Source organism: Megalobrama amblycephala, linkage group LG14 (genome assembly GCF_018812025.1).
Source record: "Megalobrama amblycephala isolate DHTTF-2021 linkage group LG14, ASM1881202v1, whole genome shotgun sequence".
In the NCBI taxonomy this organism is placed as follows: domain Eukaryota; kingdom Metazoa; phylum Chordata; class Actinopteri; order Cypriniformes; family Xenocyprididae; genus Megalobrama; species Megalobrama amblycephala.
This window is the reverse complement of record NC_063057.1, coordinates 3,617,984-3,633,903: the sequence shown is the minus strand read 5'-3', so window position 1 is coordinate 3,633,903 and position 15,920 is coordinate 3,617,984. Positions and strand designations below refer to the sequence as shown.

General features: G+C 39.3%; 1 protein-coding gene and 1 long non-coding RNA gene across 14 annotated transcripts in view; one reads left to right on the top strand and one right to left on the bottom strand.

Moving 5' to 3' along the window:
* Positions 1-15,920, top strand: part of foxp2 (forkhead box P2) — a 156,053-nt gene that overhangs the window by 78,509 nt on the left and 61,624 nt on the right. For 4 of the 13 annotated variants that reach the window (XM_048156380.1, XM_048156384.1, XM_048156382.1 and 1 more), the window contains exon 1: positions 8,398-8,576. The exons of the other annotated variants lie outside the window; for them this stretch is intronic. In XM_048156380.1, coding sequence (XP_048012337.1) covers positions 8,406-8,576 — 171 coding nt within the window. In that variant the 5' untranslated portion in view covers positions 8,398-8,405. Of the gene's footprint in view, positions 1-8,397; positions 8,577-15,920 lie in introns of those variants that run through there. 13 annotated transcript variants of the gene reach the window in all.
* On the bottom strand, positions 5,257-7,818 carry LOC125245675. The gene is made up of 3 exons (XR_007179581.1): positions 7,690-7,818; positions 6,580-6,737; positions 5,257-5,847 (listed from the first exon to the last, which is right to left on the bottom strand). It is a non-coding gene; the product is annotated as an uncharacterized LOC125245675 (long non-coding RNA).

The following is a 15,920-nucleotide window of genomic DNA, read 5'->3' as shown; positions in this document are numbered from 1 at the left end:
CAATTCATTGAATTGAATGTTTGAATTGATTGGTTTATTTTACTTTTTATGTTATAATTTGATGGGGTTTAAAAAAAATAATAATAATACAATTTGGATCTAGGACATGGATAAAACAATAAAATCTGGCATGTACGTATATGACATTTTAAATGTTTCCAAGGCAGTTTTAATGTGACTTTCATAAAACAAAAAGAAATCTGTTTTAATAAAGATCAAACTTTTGGCCATAAAACTGCTTCTAGTTGAAGAAAGACACATTTGTCTCGCAATTGTGGTTGGGAGTTGCTGTTGTACTTGCGTTCTCAGGCTGTCTGATGCACCCAAACAACTTTTCCCCGCTTCAGATTTTGTCATGTGTTGACACAGATGTTCAGGCGTGTGATCCAGCATGAGATGTTTTAAATATCAGTGGTGGGGTGAGACCGTCTAGTCCAAACAGGGCTGCCACCTCTCTAGAGTCTGATCATCTGTATCAGAACTTCAGTGTCTCTCTCTGATTCTCCCGCAAGTAACACCTCTCTGACCTGTCTGATGACAGCACTATGAAAACATTCAGCAGTTTTCAGAGACCAGAAACCCCCCTCAGCCAAACCTGCCCCTCTTTCTCTCATTTTTTTTTTTATTTGGCTAGCCTCCATACAGCGAATTACCTCCAGATGTAATTCCTATCCCCGCCCCCCACTGAATTAGTGGCTAGTAAAAATTAGGTTTAAATTAGCTGCGGCATGGAGAATGGTTAAGTTTGAAATTTCCTTATAATGAGTTTATTATTCTTTGGTGGGATTCCATTTTCCTGAATTAATTCTGTCTCTCTTTTTTTGTGTAATTTGCTGTCTGATTGAATAGAATCAAACCTCTGGATTGGATGTAGCTCATGATACTTTTTGGGTTCTGGTGTAATGTGAGAATCGCCAAGATATGTCCAACTTTCCTGCTGCTTTTTATCACTATGTTTTTCTCTATTTTCTTTTTTCCTCATCTTTGTGATTTTAATAAAAGGAATGTTAAAGAAAATGTTGAGAGTGATCTGATTGTGTACATTTTTACACTTGAAGTGGCAAGTTTAACAGACTAAGACCATATATATGCTGCTCAAGTATCTCGATTAATATCGCTCCTACTTGGGGTTAGTGATTTAAGCAAATGCAAAGTGTTACGTTTCTATGTAAATGCACTTGGGATTGTTTTTGGCCTCTTGATTTGTGCTGGTAAGCAACTGTTCAGAACACCTTAGCAACACCCTGGCAGCAGCAGAAATGGAAAATAAAGAAAGCCTATACCTATCCTTTCACTTCCTTTAATCCCTATCTATTGTAGCTTATGATACTCTGAGCACTGCCTAAAACTTATATTGTGAGCACTTATTGTGTCTATTTGCCTCGTCATGACGACTCGCTTACTGTATTCCTCACTTGTAAGTCGCTTTGGTTAACAGCGTCTCCCAAATGAATAAATGTAAATTTAAAGCTAGGTGTGATACAAGTAAATTCGGTCACACTTTCGTTTAGGGTCCATTTCTCACTACTAATTACGACTTTTGCCTCCATAAACTCTTAATTTACTGCTTATTAATACTTAGTGATGTAGTTGATTGGTAGGATTAAGAGATGTAGTATATGGTCATGCAGAATAAGGCATGTATATGTGCTTTATAAGTACTAATAAACAGCCAATATCATAGGAAAATGCATGCTAATAAGCAACTAGTTAATGAGATTTGGACCCTAAACTGAAGTGTTACCATAAATTGTTAGCTAACTTGAAGCTTTTAATTTGAAGAATAAATAATTAAGACTATTTATTTTGGTCTTTACTTTTTTGTTTTTGTCATTTTGACAAGCGTGTTGCATTAAATTCGTTACCATTTATTAAATTTATTGTTTTCTTAATTTTTTTTTTGTTTTTCTTCCTGTCTTATATCTTTTGAGTTGTTTAAGAGTCTAAATAACAAAGGTATAGCTGTTTTAGAGGGATTGTTTTGTTTTTGTCTTGTTGACAAACGTGTTGTTTAATTTATTACCAAAACACTTTATTTTTCGCTACAGTAATCGATGTTTTTAACCCCTTGTCTTTTATCTTTTTGAGTTGTTTAAGAGTCTAAAATTCAACTGTTTTTAGAGGGGTTTTTTGTCATGATGATAAACATGAAATGTATTACCAACAAGAGGCCCAGTTTTTTTTTTTTTTTTTTTTTTTGCATTTCAATAATCAATGTTTTTTTTTACTTCCATCTTTTATCTTTTGAGTTGTTTAAGAGTCTAAAAGACTAAATGTATTATTGTTTTTAGATTTTTTTTTTTTTTTCTTGTCATGTTGACAAACGTGTCGAGTGGTCATCACTGAGTACTTGTCATGTTGCCTTTCATCTTATTACAAGTTTGGCAGCTCTGAGCGCATCAAATACCCATTACCTGCGTATTTCCAACAATGCCACGCTAATACAAATTACAGCCTTTACAGTATGATAATATCTCTTGAGCGAGAGAGGAAGTCGGCTGCCATTCAGTTTGCTTTCATCTGCCGCCAATCTGGCGCATAACAGGTAAACTGCTGTGAGCTGCACTTGCTTGTATAAATTTACCCACACAGTCAAGTCTTTGATTTCATCAACTCATCTAATTCAAATGCGCTTTTGAAGGAGCCCACATTTTAAGGGTAGACACAGAAGAGCCAATTTAACCTGGAGTGTCTGTCTCGTTCTGCGGGGCTTTCTGTTTGAAGTGGCCGGTCAGCTTGAACTGTCTGACTTCTGTCATTTCGATCTCTTTTATTTCTCCACTGAAATGTATACTTCAATCCTCCCTACAGATGCTAGAGTGGAGCAGGTATCATTAAACGGAGAAAACGAGAAAGAGAGAGCGCGAGAACATCGCCGAGTGTTCGCCTCGGCTGCCGGTGCTGTGCGTTGATGAGTGCGCCCTGGTTTGTTTTCAATAGGAACTGAAGGCAGGGCCCTTTTCCTGGGGCCGCTCGCTGCGCCTGTTGATATTGAGTCGAGCAAACACTCTCTCTGGGATGTCCTGTCGGACGTCCGGCCAGGGTCGCAAATGAAAGTCACATGTGAGGGATCCTGCACGGAGATCCTCTGAGCTGAAGCCGGCCCCTGTCTCGCTTCTGGCCCCTGAGCTTAATTAGCTTTTTAATGGCGGTGCCACAAAACGTAGCTTATTTACCGGCGCCGATAGCGGCTTATTTTGATGTGCGTTACGAGCTCTTTGAGGCTCGGGGTTGTTATTTTCAGAGTAATGCTGTGGATTAAACGCGCATCTTATCTTGCGCTCTTGTGATTGAGCTTTGCAGCGTCCCCCTCCCTTGCCTACTGAAGTATATATGCAAATACATTTGGACACTATCATTATAGGCTACTTAATAGGACTTCATTAAGGTTCCGCCATGCAAGGCAAAAGGAGGTTGCCATGGATACCGCGGCGCTTAAGTACAGTATATTATAATGTTTAGCTGCCTGTTATATAATCATTGTGCTCTAATGGTCCATTTCAGGTCATATCGATCGGCGATGAAGAACATCATTAAGATGAAGAGAGGCTGGTCTTATGAGTTTGCCATTAATCTCTCTTTTTCTTTACGTTTTTTAACTCAAAAAAGAATAGGGGTATGGATAGATCAAGTCATTGTAATCGGACTGTGATTTTCTTGCCTTGTGAAATGGTGAAAACATACTGATCACCACAGATGCAACAATCCTGAGATAAAAACTAAAAGAACAAATATTAGTGGATGGCCAATTTCTGTTTTTAGATGCCAGGATGGTCAGTGGGCAATATATTACTAATATAGGTCTATATAATATGCATGAAATAATGTCATAATTTAATAACAAAAAAATAGATCTAATTAAATATAACCATAATAGGCTGTAATTAAATGAATGTGTGTGTGTGTATATATATATATATATATATATATATATATATATATATATATATATATATATATATATATATATATATATATATATATATACACACACACATAAATACATACATATATACAGTATACATTTTATATTTATTTTTATATTTATATATATATATAAGTGCTGTCAAATGATTAATCATCCAAAATAAAAGTTTGTTTACATAATATGTGTGCACTGTGTATATTTATCATGTATATATAAATACACACATATACGTGTATTTTTACGAATTATTTACATGCATGTTTGTATTTATAAATATTTAATAAATATACACAGTACACACACATATATTACATAAACACAAACTTTTATTTTGGATGCGATTAATCACGATTACTCTTTTGTTATTTCTAATATATATTGTCATTTCTAATATATATATATATAAAAGTGTTTAGTAATGTTTTTTTATATAAGCATTTATTTAATTGCACCATAACAGTAATAATAATAATTATTATTATTATTATTATTATAATTATTACTATTAGTAGTAGTAGTAGTAGTAGTAGTAGTAGTAGTAGTAGTAGTAGTAACGCTGTTTGAAGATTTTGACACAAGGGGGAACTAAATTTTCTGTTTGTTGACCAAGCAGGCAATTATTGACTTGTACAATTGACTTAAATTGGGTAAATATCTGTCGATCAATTGGGGATTCGTAACTGAAGGTGTCTGATTTACATTGGCTGTCTTCAGGGATTAAGATACTTTTGAATTTGCAGTGTTCTTTTTGTTTAAATCCCATACATGTATATGTTCAGGATACACGCAGACCCACAGCTGAGAGTTTATTAGGGCTGTTTACAAGTGTAGAGTGCATTCCACAGGCTCAGTCATCAGCCGAATGGATCGGAGGCGGAGATGAGCTCAAGTGGATAACTCTCCAGCCAGAGAACAGCTTTAATGCTGCCGGCATTTCTGTAAGGCCTGAAACACACATCAGACTCTCAGTGAGTGCACACTAGCTCAGCTTAATCTGCTGTTAGCTCAGTCTTTAGTGGTGGTCAACCGGTAGGAGTCTTTCAAGGGCTGATCCTGATATCTAGAGAGCAGGGTGGCTGATATAATACCCATATACTGTGGGGTTTAAAAGTCTAAGTTCACATTGAAAATGCATGGGATTAAAATCTAAACTAAATTTTGCATTTTGGAAAAAAAAAAAAAAAAAATGCAAAATGAAATATTTAAGATAATGCACTATTTCTAGGTCACTAATTAAATTTGTGACCATGATCATGTGACTGTACAGACAGTCAGATTTTCAGAATTAGTTTGGATCATTTCAAAATGTGGACAAACATGGTCAAGTATTTCAAATTAAGTTTGTGTACTTTATTTTAAACATTATTTACTTAAAATTCACCAAAAATTGTAAACTTAACCTTTTATTGCAGATGACATTCCTGTCAGATTTTAAAACTGACACAAGGGGGAGGTAACACCTCTCTTAAACAACCAAGGGACATAATAGAGATGATAATGCCAAAATGTTCAATTATTATCTTATCAGTTGCTAATATTTAGCATGCATGAGTTTCATTTGTGGTTTTGGTGTTGTAACTGGTGTGATTGTGCAATAAAAACACAGCTTAGATGCTCAGTGGTGTGATTTTTGTCACTATGAACAAGCCAAGTAGCGTCATGGCTCCAAAAAAGCCTGGTTTCCCCTGTGTGCTCTTGACACCTTCCACAGTCTCAGGGCAGGGCGTTTTGTGTCTGCTTTAATTGAAAATTAATAGTTAGAGGGGTTGCCATGGAAATCATGCCAGCGCTCAGAGACACCAGCTCTGCCACTGCTGTCGCCACACAAGTCCACCCCCCTCAACCAGCACTTTCTTCTGCATGCGCTCGAGAGCCGCTGCTGGAATTGTTTGTCCTCATTGACCTTGCAGTCCAAAGCCCTGTGAAATGAGGAGGAAAATAAAGAGAGAGAGAGTTAAGTGAGAGACAGACAGAATAAAACCTGAGAATGGCTATCAAGTGCTAAAAGCTAAATCGGCCTGTTTGTCTCGTGAAGTGAAGGTTAGGGTGTGATGTAGCCCTTAGCTTTGACGAAATGTAAATAAGATGCGTTAAACGCAATTCATGTGGTGACGACAAGACCTGGAGGCCTGCCAGACCAACCTTTTACACTTCCTCATTGAGCATTTGCCCTAGTCTGGAGTGGCGGAGGCCTAGAAACAGTTTTGGCTTGAGCTCAGCGGTTTCTAATGATATCATAGAGATTAAATATGTTCCAGTAGAGCTGGTAGATAATGTGCTACTTGGAGCTTGTTATATCATACTCAGAGCAGAGATCTCAAGTGGTCTTATGGTGCATTGGAGGCTAGGTTTTTTTTTTTTAGCTAAATAAATTTATCATGCTTGGCTTGGAGGGGTCGTGTACAACATAATTTCTTGCCCATTTTTTTTTTAGACCTTCTACACGTGTATATGAGGTAATTTTATTTTACTAGCAACTCGAATATGAAATCGTTTAGTCGTCCGTTTTCATATAAACCACGTGTAAAAAGCATCAACGTCAGTCTTTTGTATTTAAAATCTGCTCGATCACGCCCCCCCGTTTATCAACAGCTGGTTCCCCGTTCGCGTTCCAGCGACGTCTACGCGAACGCTTTCCCAACGACCCTCACTTTTCAATCTCCATGTGGCGATGGGAAGCCTGCAGCAGATGGACTCAGTTTTGCATCTGCCGCGTGCAGACTGGCCTTTGTACTCCTCTCCTGGGGGAGAGCGTGGCTCTCGTCTCTGTGAGCGGATTCCTGTCTGCGGGAACTGCTAGGAGAAACATCTGTGGCATGCGGGGCGAGAGAACGACAAGAAGGGGTTGACAAACACCATTAGTTCAGTCCTTTACAAATCGACAGATATGAAAGTGAAAGATTTTGTGGGTTTAATTACACTCAGTAAATAGTGCAAATATGCATCTGAAAAGGCAAATTTGCAAACCATCTAAAGTGGTTTCCAAGCTTTTTTTCTCCCTCCTCACTCAAATATTTCCCTCGTAAGGTCTTTTTTTGGGTTAGTTTGACCTAATAAGGAAAGCAGCAGGCGTATTTATTTATTATTTCCACCACACTATCACTCAACTTGCTAAAGTAGCCCTCCATCCTTCTTGAAAGGGGGAAAAAGGGAAAAGAAGTGCCACCCCCCCTCCACCTCCCCACCCTGACAATCAAACCGCTGATTTTTGTGTACGATTAGTCCTCGGGTGCCAAAACAATCAGAGGTCTGCTTGATTTGTTTTAATTACAGGCGTAAAAATGCCACGGGTTTCTCGGACGTGATCGGGCAAGAGGCGCTCCACAATGCTCATGTAAATACCGCTGTAAATAGTTCTCTGATGATGGCTTTGACAGTGAACGTCAGCTAGTTTTTTCTTTCTTTCATTCTTCGTACCCCCCACCTCTCTCTTCCCCCCCCTCCTATTTTTTTCTTGCTCTGATGCTGTTGCCTACCAGTGGCATCCTATTCCTCATATTTGATGCAAGTTAATGCTTCAAGGCTTCTAAGAATATCTTCAAATGCCTCTACCTTCGGGGAGTGAGATTGTGTGTCGTTCCTCAAAAGGTAGGTTACTTTTTCTTCCTGGCTGAGAGTGTTGTGGTTTTTATTTAGGAAAACGCTAAGCTCACTAGTTTGTTTGCAGATTTGCGTCGCCCTGTGTCTTTGAGAAGGTCACATGCTGGATAATCTCATTCAAGCTAGAATGAATTAAAAAAAAAAAAGGCAGGCACACGTACCTCGCGTTTTTAGGGGTTCGGGACGTCCTCCACAGCTGGCCGCGTGCGTTAAATCCCCTCTCGGTTGGAGTCCGAATGCAGTAGAAAAAGAGGAGAAGGAGAGAAAGCAAGCGCGTGTGTGTGTGCCGCGAGCCGCGCGCTCAAATGAGAGCTGTGAGAGGCGGCTGGCGGAGAGCGATCCGAGTCTCCGGCTCCGCGCGCAGGCTGTGAGGGAGCGCTCAGACGCTGGTGCGCATGGTCACACACACACACACACACACACACTCTCACACACTCGCTGCTTTCACTCAGCAACTCAGTCAGCAAGACGAAAGACTTCCTTTTTTTTAAAAAAAAAGAAAGAAAGAAAAGAAAAAGAGGGAGAGGAACACATTTTTGAAGAGCATTTTTAGAGGAAGCACAGAAGCAGGAAAATTTGTAATGATTAGTTGCATTTTTGGAGAATTTTGAGAGATTTAATGCTAATGATGCCAGTATTTCCAGTGCGTCACAAAAGGCAGAAAAGCTCCGGGTCAGGGCGACACATTTCCATTTTAGGCACTTTTTTCATCACCTCCCTTCGTTCCCGGCCGGTCGCTCGGCTTCCCAAAGCCCCGCGTCTCCTATTGGGCCCTGTCTGCGCGCTGTCGTAATTGCTTGGTGACAAGTGGAGATGAAGGAATAATTGTCAGGAGATAGGGGTCGTTTTTTTTAATGGGTGCACTGCCGATTTAAGTATGCATGAGCGACGCGTGAGGGACGGGGCCAAAGAGGCGCTTGTTTATGATGCGAGTCTGTATAAACACAGTTGGAGTGATGACACTGATAATCGCACGCTCTTCCCCGTGACGCCCGACTCTCCGCGAAACACCCTCTCCAGCCTGCCGTCCCACACCGCTCACCTGCAGGTAATAAAGCCACCTTTTCCTCTATCCATCCATCCATGCTTTCCTACTTTCATCCATCCGTCGGGTCTTTTCAGTTCGCTGTCGTTCCTTAAGGCTTATGGCGTTCTCCAGCTTGGTTTGTGGGCTGCTTTCATCTGTGGGTTAATTGCTGGTGATAATGGCAATGACGATAATGAATGTGGTTTTGTGCGGGTGTGTGCGCGCATGCCGTTAAGCGTGCGTGAGTGTGTGTGTGTTTCTCGTGCCGAAGAACAGTGTGCTTTGACTTTGCCTAGTAGGTGATTTTAAGTGAAGTGTTTGTGGAGTTTAAAGTGTGCTGATGGGAAATTAAATCATTGTGAGTGCCTTTTATTGTTTTATTTTCTGTGTATTAGTAATTAAATAATTTTGTGAACAGCTATTGTAATTTTTAGCAGGCTAATCATTGTAAAATAGTAATTAGTTGTACTTTTTTTTTTTTTTTCCTTTTTCATTTTTTTAATTTGAAAGAGTCTTCAACTTAAAACTTCAACGAGCCTGTCCCATTTTGGAGGTGGGGTCAGTAAAATGATTAGCCCTCGAGTACTAATTATCCCTAGCAAAGGCGGGCAGACAATTTGTTTACTTAAATATTCATAAGGGTGAGCGACGTTCACTATTGGGCTATTGTGAGCATATTATTAAGTTTTTATATGGCTTTGTGCTGGAATGTGGACGTTGTCTTCTTTATAATTTAATACCCTGATGCATAATGAGCTGCATGATTAGTACATATGGAGAATTAGATGGATAATTTACATTGTTCTCCTGAGTCTGAGTGTAATAGCTTGTTTAGTGTGATAAAATTAAATGCTGCTTATTTGGGTTTTGTTTTTAATGCAAATCCCTTGGTGAACTTTTTTCATGCCTCCTTTTACACCCTCTCAAAAAATAAATAAAAAGAAAACAAACAAAACAAATAAATATGAAATTCAAAAATTATTTAATCGAAACATATGTTTTGTTTTTTTTTTTTTATAGAAAGAGCCCATGCCAATTAACACCGCTCATTAGCCGAGGCGGGTATTTGTTTTGAAAGTTTAACCAATCACTTTGTTATGCTAATTGTGATGTAATTTAATTTGAGTCCCGTAATGATGATGCCGCTATTATCCCCATAAATGATGCAGTTAAGCATCACAGCCTTATTTGCATGTGCTTGAAGGGGGAAGCTGGATGAGACGACGCCAGCATCACTCTCGTTTTCCTTCCTCTGTTCTCCCACGTCCCTCCGGGTCCTCCTCGGCCTGTCTGCGCTCATTGATGATCAGCCTTTTTTATCTGATATTTTAATGCGAAATGAGTCGACTGGTTACTCACACCGCACAGATGTAAATTAAATAATTGAAATACCAGACTATTAAAAAATGCAAATGGATTTCTTCAGTCTAGGCATCATCACACAGTTAAGTCATGGAGAAGCGATTGATTTGTATTTTTTTTAATGTGCATTGTACTAGTTTGCAATCTACCTCCTTGAGTTCGCATTTGCACATCAAAGTGCTTCTTTGTTGGCGAGAGGTTAATTTTTAATCCATTGATTTCATGGCCTCTGGTTTGGACATGCAGATGGTGGCTGATTAGTTAGTGTGTGCGAGTGTGTGTGTGAGTGTGTGTGTGTGTGTGTGCATTTGCTGTGCGTGTGCTTGAGTTCCTGCAGTCGTGTGGTTGAATTTTTAAGGAAAAAAAAATCAATTTGAAAGTCCTACAAGAGCCGCTTCCCTCTTTAAATGCACTTCTGAGAACCCTTCAGCCCAGGCTCTCGCTCTGTGACTAAGTCTCCCTTAAAGACTGCCCATTATCTATTTTGTCGAGGTTTTAGACTCAGGGTAATTTTCCTCGGGAAAGATTATTTTTCTCTCGACCAATCTCGCCTGTTACCACCCTAATTGGTTACATAAATCTTGTCGGGTATGAATGAGAAATGTTGCGGTGTTGTCAAGTGTAATCTTCACCCTTATTTACCAATTCATTAAGATCTATCGATGCAGGACCGGCCCGAAAGAATGACAACATAAATCAGAGCAGGGGGACATAATGACCCTAATCAGCCTCAAATAAGTGGAAACGTCACCATGAGCTATGTCTCTCCGCGGCTTCGTGTCTGTGTGGCGGCACCAGGGCCGTCCCGGTCGTTAACGCGGCCGCGCGTCCCGGGCAGGGGCGAGCGCGCTTGCCCCCTCCACCCCAAGGCTTTTAATCTCGCCCCACACACAGCCGGTGTCACAAAAGATAATTGCGGCACGAAACGAAATGAAATATGCATTTTGAGGCAGGTAAATAGTGTAAGAAGATGGATAAATAGTGAGAAAGAGAGTGAGGAAGAGACTGTCTCCTCCTGCTAAAGATGATTGGAGCAGACAATGGTGCCTCCTACTTTTATAGGTCAATTACTGGTGATTAGGTGGGCTGAGTTAATTAAAGAAATTACCCAAAATGCAAGCACAGGGACTGCTTGATGAGATACCAGCGTCACTGTCTAGTCACCCACTTTTGGAGCTGCTTTCGTCCGAGAGGGAGGTGCTTGCTGGGTAAAATTCAAATCAAATGGAAATACTTGAAACACTCACTCAGTTTTTTTTTTTTTTTTTTACACCGAAACTCCAGCTTTGTAGGTCACAACATGTTTAGCATTTATGAATTGTGTATGTTTGTATTTCTCAAAGATTTGGTTTTATTTCAGAGCTTCTCCAGGATTTATTACAGTGTTCTTTTGTCCCTCAGTCTCTGTCTTTCTTTCAACTCCCTCTCCTTTTCTCCTTCTTTTAATGTAAATAGCCCAGAATTAAGTTCTGAACATTGAACGCTGAATGAATCGAATCACAGATGGTCTATTTATTGTGAGTGAAACGATGAATTGATTTTTTATTTTTTTTTTTTTTCTTGAATGTGTTCTCATTTTACCACTGATAACAACACTTGATTCGGTTACTTTGCATACTATTAATCCTGAAAAGCGATGTATTCATCCTCCCTTTTCATTTTTGAACTCGTGGTATAAATATGATTTCCCTCATGCTCTTTTTACTCTGTAATCTCGTCCATTGTGAATCACTTTGAAATCCCTCTATCTGAAGGGGGGGGACTGTAATATTACATTCAGGTTTAGAGGAGAGTCATTAATGGGGTACGGTGACCCCTAAGAGCCAAAAAGGACTGCTGGCATGCGTTGTTTAACTTTAAGCTTGCTTTTTTATTTTTTACAGTAGGTGTTCATTGGCATTTTTAATTATCATATTTTCCATTTCATGTGTAGTATAGATGCACGGGATGAAATTCAAACTTTGCATCATATTTTTGAAATCTGGCATTTTGATTTATTAAGCATTCCCAACTGTTTAATATTGGAGAATAGTGGAGCGCCTTGCTACTTTATTTTGTATGCATTGTAACTTATGGCAATGATGAATTAATTTCAGTGAAGCACAGAATTTGTGATTATTTTAAATGGTATCCATATCTTAACTGAATCAGAGCGGGTGAAGCTAGCAGACTGTGAAATGTAATTTTTAGTATTTTTTTTTTTTTCCCGTCTTTTTTCACCCTTCCTTGCAATGTTAGGATTCCGGGCACCTGAGCAATGCACTGATAATGACTAGGCTTCTTGGATCACAGAGTCTGCGTTTCCGATGCCTCCCTGAAATAATCATCAAGCTCTTTTTCAGGTCTGTTCTGCGCGTCCTATCAGGGGAGAGGGCCGCCGGTTTCCACGGGAGGGGAAAAATGAAGTGTGTCTCGGCAAAAGTGGATGATTTCTGTGAGTGTGTGTGTGTGTGTGTGAGAATGTGTTAATGTCACAGTTGCAGCCTCCAGTGCCCCTTTTCAGCGACTTGTATAAAACATATCCCGCGGTTTCCGAGCGCTTTAGAAGACGGAGAACTTAGAATTGTGATATCCGAGCTCCGATAAGAAGGGTGCTGCGTTTGATAATGAGGCAACATTTGCGGTTGTAAAATCAGATCAGCTCAAATGAGCATGAGTAACTTTACTCCTTCATGATGAGTGTGTGTGTGTGTATATGAGAAACATCTGGGCTATATTTATGGCACACCTTTCTTTGCTAAACCCACCCACCCGAAATCACAGGCATAGCCCTTGAATGCGTTGTCAGGATCCTGTCTGGGATTTTTCACCTGATGGAAAGGACAGATTTGCACAGCCTACGATTCGAGAGCAAACATTTACACAGCCAGAAAGGAACCGCACGCGTGGTACTGTTACAGTGTTTAAAGCACAAAAAAAACACACGGCGAGAAAAGAAACGGATCCAAATAACATCTTTTATTCCAGAAATGGAGTGATTTGGTTTTTATCAACCTTCCTGAATACACACCAGCACAGATTTTTCCTTTAGATTATGACTGTTATCAAGATGATATGGGTAATAACGGCCCACAAGCTCTGTGTTTATCACAGTGACTCACTGAAATGTGTTTTAGGACTTGTCCAATTTTTCCGGTGTCAAATGGACCGGAGCCTTTCCACACTAGTACTATAGCGAGGGCTGTAAATGTTTTTCCAATAGCACGAACCTTCAACCCCAGTGGGTTTTTAGGAAAAATCGGCGTGTTATAGTGACAGCGGTCGGCCTCAAGGGTCAAAGACGTCCTACAATAGACTTGAACAAAGACAGACTTTGGGTGCTGGTTTTCTTCCCTCTCTCTCTTTCACTCTCGCTCTGTCCATCTCTCTCAGGCGGTACAGTACCGTACTAGACTCTCCTTCACTCAGTGTCATTCAGACACGTAAACCACCCCCCCCCCCTCCTCGCGTCCGCTCCGTCGCGTGGAAATGATCGCGAGCGAGGATGTGTTTCTAATTGACATTGTAATTGGCAGATTTGGATGCTGCCTTCAGATGGCTAATTAATTTATCTCACCGCTGTCATTAAGGTTAAAGCAGCACCTGATCTCTCTGAATACACTTTGCATACATCTGCATGAGCATTACGTTCAGTTAGACACCTACACGCCAGTTGTGGATCATGTGGATTTAGAGGATACAGTGTTAATAATGTGTGTTTCTATAATGACAGGATCAGTATTCCACGTCATTAAACCCAAAACCAAATTGAAGGGAAAAAAGTCTTTCTTTTTCCCTTCTTTATTTTTCAGATATTACATCAAAATGTCATCTGTTCTTTAGTTAGTTAAAAAACGTGTGTTTAATTCCGGAAATAATCAGTTTGTCTTTTCATTGAAATCATATTTGAATTTCCAGAGCATAAACTGGGATTACAGTGATGCGAAATGTAATTTTAATTAGCTTTTTTTTTCTTTTTTTTCCCCAGGTTGGAGTAGGAACAGTGTCCTAAACTCATCCCTCACTTTTTAGTCTCCTTCATTGTGGCATTAAAAAACACTCCATTACGTTGTTCATAAAATTCGCGTAAGGCAATCAAGAGGCCCTTCTCTGAATATTTTAAACATGGGGCATGTAAAATTTATGCCTAATTTGAATACTTATTAGTCGCCTAATCTCTACGGCAGCTTTGTGTTTCTTCAGGAGAGATTCGTCAGCCCTCACACTGTGTGTGTCTCTCTCTCTCTCTCTCTCTCTCTCCCTCCTTCTTTCTCTTGGTCTGTTAATCTTTAAGCACTTTTGTTTGTTCCCAAGTTGTTTTTTGACCAGTACATGTTGGTTAGGTGGTGTACTTTTTAAATAAATGTAAAAAAAAAAAAAAATCTTTTTGCTGCTTGTGTTTCTCATAAAACACAAGCCGAGCCGTTAAAATGTCATTTTCTGATCTGAAAAGCAGCCGTGGATTAGAAGACTATGTCTTTGTTGTGTCGTGCGTTTGATTAGCGGTGTTCTTCTTTTTTTTTTTTTTTTTTTTTCGTGGCTCGGCTGTCGAGTTACTGTACGCTCTCGTTCAAAGATCGCTGCTAATTGTCCGTACGTAGCAGGTGACAAAATTGATGTGTTTAATCTGTGGAAAGAAGGATGGCAGAGCTGTCAGGGAAATAAATGAAAGTGTTGCTGGAAAAACGAGTCCCCTCTAAACATTACACGAGATTAGGGATATTTTATTGTGCATGCTCGCCATTAGCGTAATTAATATTGTTTATGTTTGAATGCGCTGAAATATGAGATGGCCCGTCGTCATTTTCTGAGAGAAACAAAATTTGTAAGGGGAAGAGAGGAGGGGGGTTCGATGAATATGTGAATGACGGAGGAGATTGTGTGTCTGTGTGTGTATTAAGGCTCTTGTGGGTATATTAGCTATGCAGAACACACCTTGAATTGCGTTTGTTGGGTCGGACGATTCATTTATTTATTGCAGGGATCTCCACAGATCTTGGCAGGGTTCCTGTGAACGTACACAACATTTATGCAGGGAAAATGATAAAACATTTATTACCAGAGAAGAGGTAATATGCATAATTTATGCTGTTTTTAGCACAATCATTAGTGATATTCGTGAAAGATTTTTTTTTTTTTTTTTGCATCCACCACTCTCCCCTGTTTTCATTTCTAATAGATGCCAGAGAAAATTAATTTAATATCTTTTCATTTATTTGCCAGGGTAAAAATTGACGTGTGCGATTTTTGTTCTGTTTGAATTTGGTGTTTGAATTTTAATTGTGCTCGGCGGACGCTGCTAAATATACGGAAATAATGAATATTTGAGTATGTGATTAAAATAAAAGGGAGGGAAAGAACTACCCTATATGTGACATAAGCTTTTTTTTTTTTTTTTCCTCTCCTCATTTGACTAGCAGGCAAATTTTATTTTGCTTCAGCTAAAAGAAAAGACCATTATATCGTTCATCACAGTACAGAAGCATGTGATTTGTAATTCCCCCTCTTCTCCCCTCACCTCCTGTACCAAATTTTAATTTTGCATGATTAGCTGTGCGTCATTAAGCAACTCGGTTCAGTCGAGACGCAACGGGGATATTTTAAGACATTCGAACAGGGGGAAAAAAGGCTGTTTCTCTTACATGTTATATTTCAAACATGTTCCTTTTGAAATTATTCACACGGTTTTGAAGTCACTTGAATTTATTTTTAAACACCATGTGATGTTTATCTGTGTGTGATGGTCAATAGGCAAATAAAAAATGCAATTAAAAAAAGTGAAATAATATAAAAAATAAAATAAAAGGCAGGAAGAAACGTGCATCTCTTTGTATTGCTTCATTTACACAGTGAATGCATAATTCCACCCCCTCCCCCCGTTAAATGCTTTAATTTGCAAAGGGAGCAGGGGTTGATAATGGAAAGCTTTTTTTTTTTCTTTCTCGCCCCCCATTTTTTCTTTTTCTTTTTTAACCCCCCCTTTTTTTAGGAGGCAACTAAAGGGGATTGTAACAAGAGCCTTAA